The 17,764-nt window shown below is 45.3% G+C and overlaps 1 protein-coding gene across 4 annotated transcripts in view; it reads right to left on the bottom strand.

Annotated features, from left to right (window-relative positions):
* CYP27C1 (cytochrome P450 family 27 subfamily C member 1) overlaps positions 1-5,942 on the bottom strand; it is a 36,351-nt gene extending 30,409 nt beyond the window's left edge. The window contains exon 1 of one of the 4 annotated variants that reach the window (XM_040474761.1): positions 5,347-5,942. In XM_040474761.1, the coding sequence (XP_040330695.1) occupies positions 5,347-5,757 (411 nt within the window). In that variant the 5' untranslated portion in view covers positions 5,758-5,942. Of the gene's footprint in view, positions 1-692; positions 833-5,346 lie in introns of those variants that run through there. The other 3 variants (XM_040474759.1, XM_040474760.1, XM_040474763.1) reach the window with 3 other exon arrangements.
* Positions 5,943-17,764: the final 11,822 nt, after the last annotated feature.

Here is a 17,764-nt window from a genome sequence, read left to right as displayed (position 1 = left end):
AAAGAAATCCATACATTTGTGGTCAAATGATTTTCAACAAGGATGCCAGTGCCAAGACAATTAAACAGGTAAATAGGAAAAGAATAGTTTCTTCAACAAATGGTACTGGGACAACTGGATATCTATAGGCAAAGAATGAATTTATATCCTTCTCTCATGCCAAACATAAAAATTACCTCAAAATTGTTCAAGCCCTAAATGTAAGAACCAAAACCATAAAATTCTTAGAGGAAATGATAGGGGTAAATCTTCAGGATCTTGAATTTGGCAATGGTGTCTTAAGATACAACACCAAAACCCAAACAACAAAAGAAAAAACAGATGATTGGATTTCATCAAAATTTAAAAACTTTTGTGTTTCAAAGAAAGTAAAGACAACCCCCAGAATTGAAAAAATATTTGCAAAGCACATATATGATAAGGGATTTGTATGTAAAATATATAAAAAACAACTCAATAAAACAATGAACTTATTAAAAAACTGGGCAATTATTTGAATGGACATTTCTCCAAAGAAGAAATACAAATGGAGAATGAGCAGATGTAAAGAAGCTCAACATCATTAGTCATCAGGGGAATGCAAATCAAAATCACAATAAGACACCACTTCCCACCCACTAGGATGGTTATACTCAAACAGACAGGTAACAACAAGCCCTGGCAAGGATGTGGAGAAATCACAATGCTCTTACACTGCTGGTAGGAATGTACATAGTACAGCCACTTTCAGAAACATTCCGGCAGTTCCTCAAATGATTAAATAGACAGTTACTACTTGGCCCAGCAATTCCACTCCTAGACATAAATCCAAAGAAATGAAAGCATATGTCAAAAATAAACTTATACCAAATAGTCACAGCAGCATTATTCATAATTAGCAAAAAGGTGGAAACAATCCAAATGTTTCTCAACTGATGGATAAGCAAAATGTAGTATATGCTTACACTGGGATATTATTTGTCCATAAAAAGAAATGAGGTACTGGTACACGCCACAACATAGATGAACCTTGAAAACATGATGCTCAGTGAAAGAACCCAGATGCAAAAGACCACATATTATGATTCCAGTTATATGAAATGTCCAGAATAGGCCAGTCTATAGAGACATAAAGTAAATTAGTGGTTGCTGAAGGCTGGGGGAATGGAGAGTTGGAGAGTGATAGCTAAAAGAAACAATATGGGGTTTCTTTGTAAGGTTATGAACCTGTTCTAGGATTGACTGGGGTGACTATTGCATGGTATGTAAATTATACATCTCAATAGTGCTGTTACCAAAAAACAATGAGAAATTACAATAAACGTAAATGGGTTAAACAAATAAATAAGAGAGAAATAGAGAGAAAGTACCCTCTACCCTGGGTCAGTGTGGCATAGCCAAGGCTGAGCATGCGGAAAATGACTAAGTCTCTCTTTGGCATCTGCCAACATTTCTTATCACCCCAACTCTTTGCCTCAGAAATGGCAGGGCAGAGGGTCTGTTGTCTTTCCATTCTTCCTTCTACTCCTTAGGTAGAAGATGTTCACTTCCTTATCAACCTGGATGACATTCTCCCCCCCATAGATAAAGACACTAAAAATCAACTGGAATGTTCCTCTGGGTCTCTGAAAAGGAGCCACTGATGAGATGAGTGTTAATAGCAACTACTGGGAAATGGGTCACTTCTCAGGCGAATCCAGCTACTGAATGGGCACCATCAGCACAAGGGAGCAACAGACCAGGCGGGAGAAAGAACAAGATGCATGACCTGGATAATGTATGGCACTTTTTGCTAGTGGACTGCAGAACAGTATAGTCAGTCCTAGCACTTAGAATTTGCCTAGACATTAAGAGCACAGACTCTGGAATTTGAATCTTAGCTCACAGTTTACAAGCTAAGCACCCTTGGGAAGTTAAGGTCCACTGTACTTCAGTTTCCTCACCTGCAAAACAGGCAAATAATAGAACTTGCCTCACACAGAGGACTTGGAACTGTGCCTGGCACATGAAAAGAGCTCTAGAAATGTTCATTATTAGTATTTACTTGTTATTATTACAGTTTACAAATTGCACCTGACCTCACAATAGGTTGTGAGATGGATGAGGATGGTCAGACTTCTGTGCAGATGAAGCAACTGGAGTTCAGGGAGAATAAGTTATTAGCCAAGACTCCACAGGTGCTTGTGGAGGGCTAGCATGAGAACACAGGGCCCTCCTGTTCTGTCCCATCTGAAATGGCTGCTGGTGACATGGGTCAGGGTGTATGCTCTACCACTAACTAGCTATGTGACCTCAGGCAAGTGACTCCGCCAACACTTTGGGCCTTTTCCACCTGTACATGAAAGACTTGATTGGGGCTCCTGGGTGGCTCAGTTGGTTAAGTGGCCGACTTCGGCTCAGGTCATGATCTCATGGTTTGTGAGTTCAAGCCCCGCGTCGGGCTCTGTGCTGACAGCTCGGAGCCTGGAGCCTGTTTCGGATTCTGTGTCTCCTTCTCTCTGACCCTCCCCCATTCATGCTCTGTCTCTCTCTGTCTCAAAAATAAACAAACCTTAAAAAAAAATGTATAAGCCTTGATAGAACTCTCTGTGATCACGAGTCGAGTACAGTAAGCTGGAGGTATGGTAACAGAATAACCCTCTTCCTCCTACAAGTGCCTCAGGAGCCTGGAGAGCAGGGCAGAGGGCTTTCCTAGAACCTTATTCAGTCTGGAACAACCTGAGCACACCTCAAGTGGGGAAACCCAAGGCCACAAAGCACTCCTGTGGGGTCCTCAGAGGAGTCACAAGGGGATTCGTGCTCTTGCAAATGAGCACTATTTGGAAATAAAGGAAAAGGGGAGCCCAGAAGGACAACCAAGCTGGAAACCCTTGGGGCCCATCTGCCATGTTGCAAGAAAGCACAGATGAGTCAGTTCTACGACTGTCCTCTGACAGGTGTGCACCACCACTCATGACGGACCATGGTGAAAGGCATCATCTGAGCCTCAGGCAGAAGGGCAGGGTTTAGGGTGATGGCCAGAAGCATGGCAGATGCAGGGAAAATACCCATCTGAACTGAGACACTTTCTGGTTGTGGAGAGGTGGCCTTCTAGGTGGCTCCTCCCAGAGATGTAGGTTTTAACAGTGGTCTGCTTCTCAAAGAACCCTGTGGGGGGAAGGGGGAGTGGGGGGGAACCAACAGGGGAGGGGGGTGCTTAGACTGTGAGGATAAAATCAGATAGAAGCAGAGGTAGATAGAAGTAGATAAACAAAAACAAAAAAAATCAAGCCGTATTGACTTGTCCACAGTAAATAACAAAACATTGCAAATCCCATTTTAAAAGTATCATCCTGATATCTTATGTACAGATTCCACATGGAAAAGAAAATCATTGGGGCGCCTGGGTGGCGCAGTCAGTTAAGCGTCTGACTTCAGCCAGGTCACCATCTCGCGGTCCGTGAGTTCGAGCCCCGCGTCAGGCTCTGGGCTGATGGCTCAGAGCCTGGAGCCTGTTTCCGATTCTGTGTCTCCCTCTCTCTCTGCCCCTCCCCCATTCATGCTCTGTCTCTCTCTGTCCCAAAAATAAATAAATGTTGAAAAAAAAAATTAAAAAAAAAAATCATTTTTCACCTCTAAGAAGCATGTCCAGGAAAAAACTGTGTAGGGGATGGAGAGAAGGGGCAGGAATTTCAACCAAATTAAACTTGTTCCTGGGGCACCTGGGTGGCTTAGTTGGTTAAGCCTCTGACTCTTGATTTCAGCTCAGGTCATGATATCATGGTTTGTGCGATCAAGCCCTGAATCTAGCTCTGTGCTGACAGCATGGAGCCTGCTTGGAATTCTCTCTCCCTCTCTCTCTCTCTGCCCCTCCCCTGCTCTCTCTCTCTCTTTCTCTGTCTCTCAAAAATAAATAAACATTAAAAAAAATTTTTTTAACTTGCTCCGGAGTTCTACTGTTTTTTCTCCTAATGAAGTTTCTGCTTCTCCAACCCAATCAGGGCCTCTGCACCATCAGGTATGTTTATTGGTTGAGGGAATGACCTTGACCACACCCGGGGTGGGTGGTTACAAAAGGAGGAGAATAAGCTTTGAACAAAAGCAAATGGGGGGGGGGGATGGGAATGGGGAAGGGGTCTTGGGAGAAGTCAGAAGGCCCAGAGCCCAGAAGTAAGTGTGCCCTGGGGTGCGAGCCCTGAAAAAATGAAGTCAAGTGGAAGAAGCAGCTGCCACAGTCAGTGAGGGGAAAGGGGATCCGACGACCCTTGATGGGGAGGATCACCTTGCAATGGAAGACAGATTGCAAATTGCGGTGGGGAGAGGAAAGGCAAAACTCGGGTCAAGATGGGAAACTGCACTCTGCGCCGGTCCCAACACCCCCCCCCCCCCCCCCCCGTAGTTGGAACGACTAGGTCCCTGCCCCAGTCCTGGCAGCCTGCCCAGGTTCATTGACATTCGTGTGGTGACCCCATCATTTAAGAGGCTAAGCTACCTGTGGCCTCTGAACCTCAGGTTTTGGAGGGTGGGAGGTGCTTGTTTTCCATTTATAAAACACAACCCAAAAGGCCTAGAAACGGACGCCACATGACCTCGGTCTGTTAGACACGGTGCCCTGGAGAGCTCCGAGCCGCTCTCTGCGCTCCCGCTCCCGGAGCTGGACCGCGACCCCCTCTGCTGGGCGCACCAAGTCCCGCTCCCGCTCGCGCCTCCGCCCGCCGGTGCCTCCTACCTGGGGACCGCTCCCCGGCACCCCTCCCCGGGCTCCCTCCCCAAAGCCCTCTCCCCCGCGCGCCCGGTCCGGGGACCTCGCCCTCGCCCTCCTTGAGGCCTCTTTCTTGGCGCCACTTGCTCGGCGTCCCTCCCCAGCATCCGCTGCCCGGTACACCCTCCTTGGGGTCCCTCCTGGGCGCCACTCCTTGGCATCCCTTTCCCCGCTGGGCCTTGTGCCTCCTCCCCAGAGCGCCCTCCCCGGCGTCCCTGTCTGAGCCCCCCTCCTGGGTGCCTCCTGCCCTGAGTCCCCTGCCCGGTGCCCCTGCCTGGTGACCCTTCCCTGAGCTCCCCTCCTGGGTGCCTCCTGCCCTGTGCCCCACCCGGTGAGACCCCTCTGGGGCGCCTCCTTCCTGGCGCCCCTGCCCGGCGTCCCCTCCCTGAGCCCCTCTCTTGGGCTCCTCCTCCCTGGCTCCCTTGCCCGGCGCCCCCTCCCTGAGCTCCCCTCCTGCCTGGCGCCCCTGCCCGGTGATCCCTCTCTGGAGTCCCTCCCGTGCGCCCCTCCTCGGCGTCCCTTTCCGGGCCTGGCCCGGCGCCCCCTCCCCGAAGTCCCTCCTGGGCGCCTCCTCCCGGGCGTCCTCCTGGGCGCCCCCCCCCCCCCCCCCCCCCCCGCGCCGCTACCTGTATCTCGTGGATGCGGCCGAAGCCGTCCTTCCAGAAGAACTCCACCAGGTTGGCGAGGGGGTGGGGGCCCGGCATAACGGCGAGGCTCCTGGGCCCCTCGGTCCGGCCCCCAGCCCGCGGCGCCCCCCGCCGGCCCGCTCCTTTGTCCTCGGCCCGCGCCCCCGCCAACAGCCGAGCGCCCTCGGGCCGCCACCGCCGCGGGGCCCCGGCGTCCAGGAGCCCCCAGCGCCCGGGCGCCGGGCTCCCACGGGCTTTCAGGACTCGCGCCAGCAGGGCCATCGAGGCCGCCCAGGTCGGTGGGTCGACTGAAGCAACTTTTTTGTGTAGGGAGCTGCCCTTTGGGGCGGCTCCTGGCTTCGCTTTAACTGGTGCGCGCGGCGCTCCTTCGAGCTCATTCCGCCTGGGCATCAGTTTACACAGACCAGTATTAAAGACTCCCTCCCCTAAGGCTGGGGGAAAGGGGGTGGTCTGTGGTTAGACTGCCGGAGAACCAGGCGGTTAGCTTCTCTTCACATCGCACTAATTCACCCCTTAAGCCTTCTTTAAAACCACAAAATTTTAAATTCAACCCTATTTCTGGCCATGGCCAAAAAAAAAAAAAAAAAAAAAAAGGAAAGAAAAGTCTACTGGGATTTGAAAAAAACATTTCTTCTTTAAAAATTACTATGGAGAGTATACGCAAAAAAAAACGAATTCACCTTTTTTTTTCATATTTTGGAAACCGCGCTTTATGATTTCAAGCCTTGCAGTTATAATTCAACATGCAGAAATGTTCGTTTTTGCACATATTTCGTGATACTGTAAAATGTCCACATGATCATTTTACCACAAGTTCCCGTGGATAATTGCGCGGTCTCCGTTTGGCCTCCACGGGCCTCCCGGCTTTTACCCCAGCGCACCCCTTCAAGAAGTGAGGAAGTGGGGTGCCTGGACATTGGCTTGAACGTTTGGCCTGTTTCCGGTCTCTCAGCAAGACCGGTCCTGTTGCACAGGCTGGGAGAAAGGAACGCAGCTCCTAGGGAAGGTGAGAAGAGAGCGCGGTTCGCCAGCAGGGGCTCAGACCCCAGGGCCTGGCTGCAGAAAGGAAGCGGCCGCCGAGGGAGGGACTTGGCGTGGGACGGCCTAGGAGTGTGTCCTCAGGTTTCAGGAAGGGAGCCCAGATTCTGAATGAGCCGCTCAACCACTTACTCCGAAAATGGAGAGCGTTACTTAAGACCTCATGCAGGGCGTCCTAGTGCAGCCGGAGGTGAAACGGCAGCGATAACCGAAACCGAAAACTACAAACGCCAAGCGTTGTTACCACGCAAAACATAACCCACTCTTTGACTAGTAGTTTACACCTTTAATGCTCTGTTAAATCTCCACTAGTTTTATAATTATAGTAAGTGTGAAAGTGAAGCAAAGGGGCGCCTGGGTGGCTCAGTAGGTTAAGCGTCGGACTTCGGCTCAGGTCACGATCTCACGGTTTGTGGGTTCGAGCCCGGCGTTGTGCTCTGTGCTGGCAGCTCGCTCGGAGCCTGGAGCCAGCTTCCGATTCTGTGTCTCCCTCTCTCTGTCTCTGTCTCTGTCTCTCTCTCTCTCTGCCCTTTCCCCAATTGTGCTCTCTCTCAAAAATAAATAAATGTAAAAAAAAAATTAAAAAAAGAAAGTGAAGCAAAGGTCAGTTATTCAATTTCTAGAATTTACTAGTAAGTACTCAGCAACTCTTATTTCTAAAGATAGGTGCAAGAGATTCAAAGAGTGAGACACTGAATCTGCCTTTGAGGGCTCATAACCTGTGAGAGGAATACAGCAGGTACACAAATCCAAGCCGGATTACCATCAGTGTCATAAAACCGGTACAATATGATGGGGATGTGTGGGAAAGAGCCATCACACCCAGTTGAAGGGCGCTGGTGCAGAGGAAAGACCTCTGGATTTAAGTAGCATTTTTTTTTTAAATATACTTTATTGTCAAACTGGTTTCCATACAACACTAGGTAGCATTTTCCGCAGGGTTTGAAGACAGGGCTCAATTTCAGCAGGCAGAAATGGGGCAGCAATTGTGCTAGGAAAGTATCAATGGGGCGCCTAGGTGGTTCAGTCCGTTGAGTGACTGACTCTTGATTTAGGCTCAGGCCATGATCTCAAGGCTAGCGCCAGACCCACATCAGGCTCTGCGCTGACACCAAAGAGTCTGCTGGGGATTCTGTTTCTCCTTCTCTCTCTGCCCTTACCACACTCTTTCTCTCTCTCTCTCAAACTAAACAGACTTAAAAAAAAAAAAAAAAAGGTGGAGAGTATGAAGAATGGCACAATGACTTTGTTCCTAGAGACTTTTAAAAATATTTCTGAGGGTAACTGGTCCTACGGAACAAAGACACCCCTAAGCAATTCAGTCCATTCTAGACAAGCTGTTAAATACAGATTTATATGTAAAGTGATTAAAAACACAGCTAGTTCTTTATTAGGGCTAAGAAAAAGCCTGCAGTAAAGATAGGAAGGTAGAAGAGAGTAAAAGCAGATAGAGAAAGACCAGGAGGAAGAAAGATTTAATCATCCACAGAAATAGGTTTTCAGGGAGTACCCTTGCTCTCTCTGTCTCAGGGTATCATCTCTGGTAACTTGTAAAGCTAACTCCATAATTGTGGATCCAAATAAAATTAGTTCTTCATATTTGCCTGACACTCTAATGAAACTAAGCCAAAGACTACTTCAGAGTCTCAGTACAGTGGTATAAATTATCAATCTGTAATTCTGCGATAGAACAGTTTACTGTTTTCTTATTACTGTTCTGTAGCTAATTATTTTTAATGGAAAGCACAAATGAACCCAGAAATAGAATAAATCATTCTGATTGGGAAAATTTCTTTCAATCGAACAACAACAAATTATAAAGTAACTTACTTTGGTCTTTGTGCTAGTTTTTTCTTTTTTTCTTTTCTTTTTTTTTTAGTTTAAATCCTAGTTAGTTAACATATAGTGTAATAATGATTTCAGGAATAGAATTTAGTGATTCATCACTTACCCAGGACTCATCCCAACGGTTGTCTTCCTTAGAATGCCCCTCACCCCGTTAGCCCATCCCCGCACCCAACACCCCACCAGCAATCATCAGTTTGTTATCTGTATTTAAGAGTCTCTTATGGTTTGCCTGCCTGTTTTTATATAATTTTTGTGTGGATATTTTTCCTGATGAATATCACTTTTATAATTAAAAAAGTAGTTGATGTAAAATAAAGGATTCTCATAGTTGTGGGGAAGTTTAATGGGAGAAAATAAAGGGTAGAATGTTGTAAGAATCTGAAACACAACTAAAAAAATGATTAAAAAAAATGGTTTCTGAATAGGAAAATACTGTCCATGTGTCTGTTCCTTTCTCCCTGAGTGAGCAAGAGAAACAAACATGAGACTCTGATTTCAAGTAGACAGGACAGCATTATTTGTCCCCATCTGACCTGAAACCAGGAGATTTTGCACAGCTGTTTTCCCTCAAGAAAACCAGTTTGTTGGCAGCACAGAGGGAAACAATGAGGTGCCCTTACCCAAGAGGAAATAAAGGAAATAAAGTTGCCCTCTAGAAGTTGGACGAATAAATTCTACACACAGTAACCAGCCATCTGTGGAAGTAAAACCAAGATACAGTCTTTAAAAATCTCCCAGAACTCAAATCAAGGTGACCTCGGATGAATCCCTGGGATGTGAAACTGGAATCTGGGGGCGGTTGGTAAGCAAAGCTTCACGAAGTATATTCTTGGGATAGAACAGGGATGATCAAATAATCTCAGAAAAGAGGACTCTTGTACAAGACGTTCTAGGAAGCAAGGCTTTCCTTTCCAAAACCCGAATTTGCCGGTCAAGGTGGGGCAGGAACAATTTGCCAAGCTTCTCCTGGTCTCTCACCCACGCTGGCTTCCTGTGCTCTGATTCCAGGCCACTGATTGGTTTCTTTTTCCATCTGGAGAATTAATGATGTTTCAAAAAAAAATGAATGGTGTGATCTTGCTACTTGCCCACACTAGTCAAGAAAAAGACAAAACCAAAAGAAAATGAAACAAAAGTATTCCGGAAGACAGAACTGGGAGGTCTCAGATGGTCTTTCTGTGAGCCTTGTTGCCACGTAGCCCCAACAAGAGGCAAAGAGAAAAACTTCCCTCTTCCTGAAAGGTATGTGGGAATTCTCCAGTGGGGTTCATTAACCGGCAAAGCTTTAGAAGGAGTTGTCTGGCTGCCAAAATAGCTTTAACTTCCCATAATGAAAAACTGTTGCTTCCACAAACTGGCCTTGTGAAGTATTGGTTTGCATTTTATTTATTTATTTTTTCTTTTTTTTTTTTTTTAATTTTTTTTTTCAACGTTTATTTATTTTTGGGACAGAGAGAGACAGAGCATGAACGGGGGAGGGGCAGAGAGAGAGGGAGACACAGAATCGGAAACAGGCTCCAGGCTCTGAGCCATCAGCCCAGAGCCCGACACGGGGCTCGAACTCACGGACCGCGAGATCGTGACCTGGCTGAAGTCGGACGCTTAACCGACTGCGCCACCCAGGCTCCCCTGGTTTGCATTTTAATAAGCACATATTGAGCAACCCTTTCATCCAAATAATTGCCACAGCTACCTTATGACCTGGGCACACGGTTCCCATTTCTATGAGGACGCAGGCTTCAGCTCCAAAGAGCTGAGTCAGGAGGAGTCCAGTTAACCCTGAATCTGAATCTGCTTCTGGGTTTGCTTTCCCTACACCTGCTCTAATGTAAGTGAAGAGAATTCAGACTAGGCCAGTTCTCCATGCATTAGCAAGGGAGACAGGCTTCACAGAACTCCCCATTTCTTAGATACTGGTGATGTGATAGATTAACAAAGAATGGCTCTGGTGAATTCGGAAAGAAAGGCTGCATGAGGCAGAAGGCCCCTCCATTGTCTCCAGAAGACTTCGGTAGGAGATGAGAATTGTTTGCTCACTCTCCCTTTCTTGGAGAGCCACCCCCTCCTCCTTTCAAAGATGCCCTGCTCAGTCCAAGTGGTTGGGAGGGGGCAGGCTGCCCTCGGCCCCTCACTCCAGGGTGCTCGGAGTCTTCAAGGGACTTTGCTAGAGCATCAGTACAGGTGCTCTCTTGTCTGGGGACTGCAATCCGGAAGTCCCTGGGAGTGTCTGTCCCCTCACACATAAAGAGCACCTGATTGAGAGCTTTGCAAACAAAGGAGAGAGAACCCTGACACCCTCATTTGAGACACTGGACCCATCTGTGCCCAGAAGAGGCCTTCCACCCTTTCCCTGATTTCTTGGTTAGGTGAGTCAGCACATTATTTTGTTTTCATGAGGGGGTGAGTTAATCATGGCCCAGGGTGAGGTCTTAACTCTTGCAGACACAGAGGCTGCGAGTGTCTCATTAATGAGCATACCTGCCCAGAGGAACGGGAACTTTCAATTATATGATTAATTCACAATAAGAGAGAGAACTCACAGTGTACCAAACATTTCCACTGATCTTACCAGGACACTGGAAACTAAACTATCAGAAGGTTGCCTGGTGAGGACGGCCCAGTCTTCCTGGCTGTCACAGATCTGTAACCCTTGAGCCCCAGCTGAACTTGTTTATGTAAGTTACCCAGCCTGAGTCTAGAACTGTAAATGTCCTAAGGGCTGGGATTGTGCCTGACTCATGGCTGGATTTCTCCAAGCCTAACACGGAGCTGGCACACAGTGACACTTACAAATGTCAAAACAAATTTCAGTTTCAGTTAGCAAAATAAAAAAACCAGTCCCTACCACTAAGAGATATAAGCCACAAAGCACCTACTTGCTAAATGGAAACTTTCCCTACAATGGCAAGACATGACTTTGACATTAGCCACATGACCCCCCAGTAGCTAAACAAATTGCTGACCCAGCTGTCATTGAAGGAGGCTGGTGTAGACCAGAAAGCCCATGCATTTCCCTCTACGGTCCTCTGGAACGTTGTGCTGTTGCCCTAACCCAGGAGCTCTGTGGGACAATTGCTTCCGTCCTGCATGGGTGCCGACACCCCACAGCAGCCGTGGCACCCAGGACACAGGGGCTTCATATATTAACATATTTTTGTTGGGTGAATGAATTCCCTTGTAACAAATAAGAAACAGAGGTGAACACGGGTTAAGTAGCTTGTAATATCATATTAAATTATGGCTTCTAAGTTGCCTAAAATAGCTCATTCAAAGCTTGCTTTTCATTTTGTTTTGTGAGCACCAACTTCTCATATAACTTGAGAAGAGTTTAAGATGGAGTTTCACTTTAGAATTTTTTTTTAAGTAAGCACTATGCCCAATGTGGGGTTTGAACTCAGGACCCTGAGATCATGAGTCACATGCTCTACTGACTGAGCCAGCCAGGTGCCCCTTACTTGAGGAGTCTTATCTTGTATATGTCCCTTAAATCCTTTTACTTATGTTCCTTATTTGAAAATACAATAACAATACTAATATCTGAACACACGAATTTTCATTCAACCCTCTCTACACCTTTGTCTAGACAGCTCAGTGGCTGGTCATCAGAGAAAAGTTGAGTAGCACGTCCAGAGCCCTGTGGCCAGCCAGTGGCCTGGAGAATTCTGTTTTTTCCGACTTGCAGGCCAACTCTCTCTCTCTGCCTACCTGCCTGTCCTTTTCCCACACACGCTCTGATAGCAGACATAGTGTAGGTTTGGAAATATCATACTCATGTATTTCATCAACTCCAGAATTTGATGAGGTTGCAGTTCATTTGTGGTGACCCACGATTGTTGAGTTCCTCTCTGTGGAAACCAGTAGGCTAGGAGCTGGGGCAGGGGGGAGGGGGGGCACCAAGACAAGTTGACCAAAATGTGAGCCTCTCTGCCTGGATGCCAATTCCCATGTCCTTCATCCACTGAGGTACAATTCCAAGTGGATTCTTTTTGGAGTACAGCTTGATAAACACATACAGTTGTGTAACTACCACCACAGTGGAGGTACCCGTCTCATCACCTCAAAAAAAAAAATCTTCAGGTTCCTCTACAGTCAACCCACTAGGTTGGGGTTGGGCCCCTACAGTTCTGTCTTTTCCAAAATACCTTAAAAATGGAATCCTACAGACAATAGCCTGCTGAGTCAGGCTTCTATCACTTCACCCATGTTGGTCCATCACCAGGCATTTGTTCCTTCTTATTGCTAAGCAGTATTCCTTTATAGGACTGTACCATAGCCTGGTAACCACTCTGCTCAACTAAAGACACTTGGGTTGTTTCTAGATTCGGGGATTATGAACCAACTCACCCTAAACATTTATGAACAGATTTTTGTGTGAACAAATACATAGGAATGAGAATGTGGGATTCACAATGCCTTTTTCTGCCCTCAAAGGTCTTCTGCCCTCTTTAGGACTGACTGTATCATGTTTTGTCTCTTCTTGGTCAAGCAGTCAGTCAGCATGGGGCCCACAATAGATGAGATGGTTTTCTAGCAAAGGGAGGTACGCCTGGAAGATCCCAGTATTTTCCCACAAAATTACCCCAACTCCTGAGGCCCTTGTCAGTCTAGTGAGAAGAGTGCCCAGGTTTCCAATGTCCATGAAAGCCTTCTCAGCATGTAAAAGAGGCCCTGAAATATGAGGAGTCCAGGCACCAAAATATACCCTGACAAAAGCAGGCCACCAGCAAGGCTTTCTGTGTGAGACAGACCTACTCAAAATCAAACTGTCCTCCCTTCAACAGTGGAAGGAAAAGCGTTAATAATAACTATAAAGTATTGAACATTCACTATATGCCAGGCATTACACAGAGCAGACACTCACTTCAATAAGCCCATGGCCACCCAGAAGTAAGCAGTTCAATCAAGGTTCAAGCCAGGCCTGGGGCTCCAAGCCTACAAATGTAGCCAAGCACCGTGTGCTCTCCTAAGCTTCACCACAGCATCAGAGGGCAAAGCATGAGCAGTAAATGATCTCTGAAAAATGGCCTAGTGTGTGTGAAGCAACATTGTGTGGAAAAACAGTATTGTAGACAACTTCTAATGTCCCAGATCCTAGACCCTGATCTGAGTTGGGGCCAAGCCTAAACCTTACTACTTGACCGTGGGGAACTCACCCAAACCTCTTACCCCTGTATCAGATATGTCTATCTCATTTTTTAGGTGAGGGCAAAGGATGGTTTAAATTCTAAACTGAAATCTTAATATACTTCTGAAGACCTTCTTTAAGATGAGAAATTTGTCAGGGAGCAATAGTATGTATTTCTAGTGAAGATCTACTATGGAAATATTTTAAGAAAAGCAAAAATTCCAGAAAAGAAACTGGAAGAAGAAAAAGCAAAAAGCAAAAGATCGTTTGTTTGCAACCAACACATTACTTACTTTCCTAGCCAGCGTTTTTACCCTGGGACTCCCCAGCCTCAGGAGAGGAGACAGAGACAGTGGACAGGGCCCACTTCACATGGAGCTGATGTTGCCAGTGTTCACAGCAGAGAGACAGGCCACGGAGAAAACTGGCTTCTGTCTCAAGCTAGAAGGGCCCCGTGTAGGCAAGTTATGTGAATGAAGGATTTCCAGAGAGAGAAAATCCACTCTTAGCCACTGAACCTTCCTTGCCTCCCCTCTCTTCTTGGGCTCTCCCTTTGCTGGCCACTCCCAGGCAAAGGAGGAAAGTACTGACAGCCTTTGGAGACCACTGACGAGGTTCCAATCCTGAAGTTTTCCAGTTGCCTACCCTGTGGTCCAGCAACTCAGTCAACCTCTCTGAGCCCCAGTGTTTTCATCTGAAAAACGGAGATGATAATAACTGGGCACTTGGTAGGAGCATCCATAAGAAAATCCATAATCTCATATTTACTAAAGAAAGACTAAAGCTTTCTCCTTAGTATCAAAAACAAGACAAAAATATCTGTTCTTGCCAATTCTATTCAACATTGTACTAGAGGTTCTAGCCAGGGCAATTAGATAAGAAAAATTAAAAAGAGGAATCCATATTGGAAAGGAAGAGGTAAAAACATGTCTGTTTGCAAATGACATTATCTTTTTTTTTTAATGTTTATTTATTTATTTATTTATTTGAGAGAGAAAGAGCAGGGAGAGGGCAGAGAGACAAAGAGAGAATCCCAAGCAGGCTGCACATTCAGTGCAGAACCCAATGTAGCGCTTGATCCCACAACCCTGGGATCATGACCTGAGCCAAAATCAAGAGTTGGACGCTCAACTGACTGAGTCACTCAGGTGCCTAACATGATCTTATATATAGCAAATTGTGAATACACACACACACACACACATACACACACACACCTCAAATATTTAAGCTAACAAATGAATTCATCAAAGTTTCCAGGACACAAGGTCAATATACAATATTGGTTGTACTTCTACACACTAGCAATGAACAATCCAAAAATAACATTAAGAAAACAATTCCACTTAAAATGGCATCAAAAAGATTAAAATACTTAAAAATAAACTTAACAAAAGAAGTACAAGATTTGGAGTTAAAAACTACAAAATATTACTGAAAGAAATTTTAAAAGACTTAAATAATAGAAAGTCATCCATATACATGAATTGGGAAACCTGACTTAATAACATTAAGATGGTAATACTCCCCCAAATGATCTGCTGATTCAGTAAAATCCTTATCAAAATCGCAGCTGCCTTTTACACAGAATTGACAACCTGATCCTAAAATCTGTACGGAAATGCAAGGGCCCCAGAATAACCCAGAAAAAGAAAAACAAAGTGGGAGGACTCATACTTCCTCATTTCAAAGCTTACTATAAAATCAAGATTACTGCATAATCAAGATGATACGGTATTGGCATAATGATAGATACTACATCAGTGAGATAGAATTGGAAGTCAAGAAATAAACCCATACATCTGTGGTCAATTATTTTCAACAAATATGGCAACATGATTAAATGGGGAAAAGAACAGTCTTTTCAATTCATGGTGCTGGGACGACTGGACATTCACTTGCAAAAGAATAAAGTTGGACTCCTACCTCATGCCATCTGCAAAAAGTAACCCAAAATTGGCCAAAGATCTAAACGTAAGAGCCAAAACTATAAAACGCTTAGAAGGAAAAATAGGTGAAAATGTTTATGACCTTTGATTAGGCAATGGTTTCTTAGATAAGATGCCTAAAGCACAAGCACAAACAATAAAATAAAAATAAGGGGCGCCTGGCTGGTTCAGTTGCCAAAGTATGTGACTCTTGATCTCGGGGTTTTGAGTTCAAGCCCCACATTGGGTGTAGAGCCTACTTTTAAAAAAAGTAAGTTGCAGTTCCTCAAAATTTTAAACTTTGTGCCTCAAAGAAAGGGAAGAAAAGTGAAATGGCGACCCAGACCTCCAGGTTTTGTTCTGATGTGTAAGGAGCTTGCACTCATCACTCTTGTACTAACCTCACGAAACTGAAAACTAACAACTTTCTTAGATCCAGCAGAGAACTGAGGTCACAGGGCAAGCTGCTACCCCATGTATTGGTGAGATCAACAGGTGGGTACAGAGAATCACAGCCGACCAGAGATGAAGCCCAAGGGCAGAAATTCTGCAGGAAGCAGCACCAAAGTAGGGAAACTGAAACCATAGTTGGTGAATTGCTGGAAACTCAGGGTGGATGAGTTTGAGACTAAAACGCCAGGTGTCCATTCTTAGGGAAGCTCTCACACTTTTGTGAGTTTTACTTCCAGGAGCCCGCCAGGTTCTGACAATGCAGATCAGAGATAAATCCCACCATACGTCCAGAATGGGGAGGGGTGTTGGGGGAAGTTGTTGAGATGTGACCACCGGTTGACCCACAAGCTGGACCAGGGCAATTGGAGGCTCCCCGCCCCTCCTCTATCCTTTGAAATGTGTGTTCCACTTGCCTTCCCTATTCCCAGAAGCTGCCTCAAGGATATGGCCTTGAGATAGAAATGTGGTGTTGAGACTATCTGGATGGTATGCATGACTGGATCCAGTTATGGCACCTGTATGAACTTTGAGTGTGGAAATCTACTCATTTCGCAGCTGCCCCAGACAAACCTCTCATAAGGTCCCTTGCTTATGAAACCTGCCACCTACCAATCCAGAGGGCTCTGCCTCTCACTTTGGTCTCTCCCTGCCCTCTGTGAACTGGGAGCTGGTTTCAGATTTCACCCAGGAATTTGCAAACTAACAAGGGGAAATACATCAGAGTACTCTGTTCTTAATTAGCCCAGCTTTCAAAAAGCTATTTTACCTAACTGACAGATTTTACTGGACCCTAGCCAACCTGGGGAAAGGGAAATACCCACCTAAGGGGATGGGGGATCTGAGAAGCACTTGAGATGGTCACAGCACAGGCTCACTAAAAGACTGAGACCTAATCATGAGATCAGAGAATGTTCCCCTTCCCACACATCTTACTGGGACATCAGTGGAGCTCCTATGCAACAAGGGGAGACAAAACCAAGAAAACCAGAGGAAGTTTAGCCTCTGACATTTACAGCTTCAGCAAACAGTAAATATAGCCTAACTCTCAGACAGGAAAACATAAAGCTTCACACTAATGGTTCTATTTACCTCAGTTCCTTTTACCCAGTGCATCATGTCAGGCTATCAACAGAAAATTATGAGGAAATCCTAAAAGACAAAAAACACTTTGAAGAGACAGAGCCAACATCAGAACCAGACTCAGGTATGGCAGAGATGTAGAAATTATCAGACTATGAATATAAAATAACTATGATTAATATGCTAAGGGCTGTAATGGAAAAAAGTAGACAACATGAAAGAAGAGATACACAATGTAAACAGAGAGATGGAAACTCTAAGAAAGAATTGGAAGTTAATGCTAGGAATCAAAATCACTGTAAAGAAATGAAGAATGCCAGGTTTACCAATAGACTGGTCACAGCCCAGGAAAGAATCAGTGAGCTTGAAGAAATGTCAATAGATACTTCTAAAACTGAAATATAAACAGAAATAAGAATGACAAAGAACAGAATAAGAACTATGGGACGATTTTAAAAGGTATAACATATGCATAATGAAAATGCAGGGGAAAAGAAGAAATATTTGAAGCGATAATGACAGAGAACTTTCCAAAATTAATGACAGACACAAAACTACTGATCCAGAGGCTCAGAAAACATCAAGCAAGATAAACACCAAAAAAAAAAAAAATCTATACCTAGACATATCTTATTCAAACTGCAAAAAATCAAAGACAAAAAGAAATCTTGAATGAGACAGAGGGGGGAAAAACACTTTACCTATAGAGAAGCAAAGATAAGAATTATATCAGACCTCTCTTGAGAAACCATGCAAGCAAGAGGAGTGGTGTGAAACATTTATGGCATTGAAGAAAAAAAAAAAGAAACAAAAAACAAGACAACCCACCAACCTGGATGGCACAGTCAGAGAAGTGTGGGTCATGAGTTCTCACGGGTTGTGAGTGTGAGCCCCACATGGGGTGTAGAGATTACTTACATAAATA

This window comes from Herpailurus yagouaroundi, unplaced genomic scaffold, assembly GCF_014898765.1.
Source record: "Herpailurus yagouaroundi ecotype Mexico unplaced genomic scaffold, PumYag 140, whole genome shotgun sequence".
NCBI classification, from domain to species: Eukaryota; Metazoa; Chordata; class Mammalia; order Carnivora; family Felidae; genus Herpailurus; species Herpailurus yagouaroundi.
This window is presented reverse-complemented; position numbering and strand designations above follow the sequence as displayed.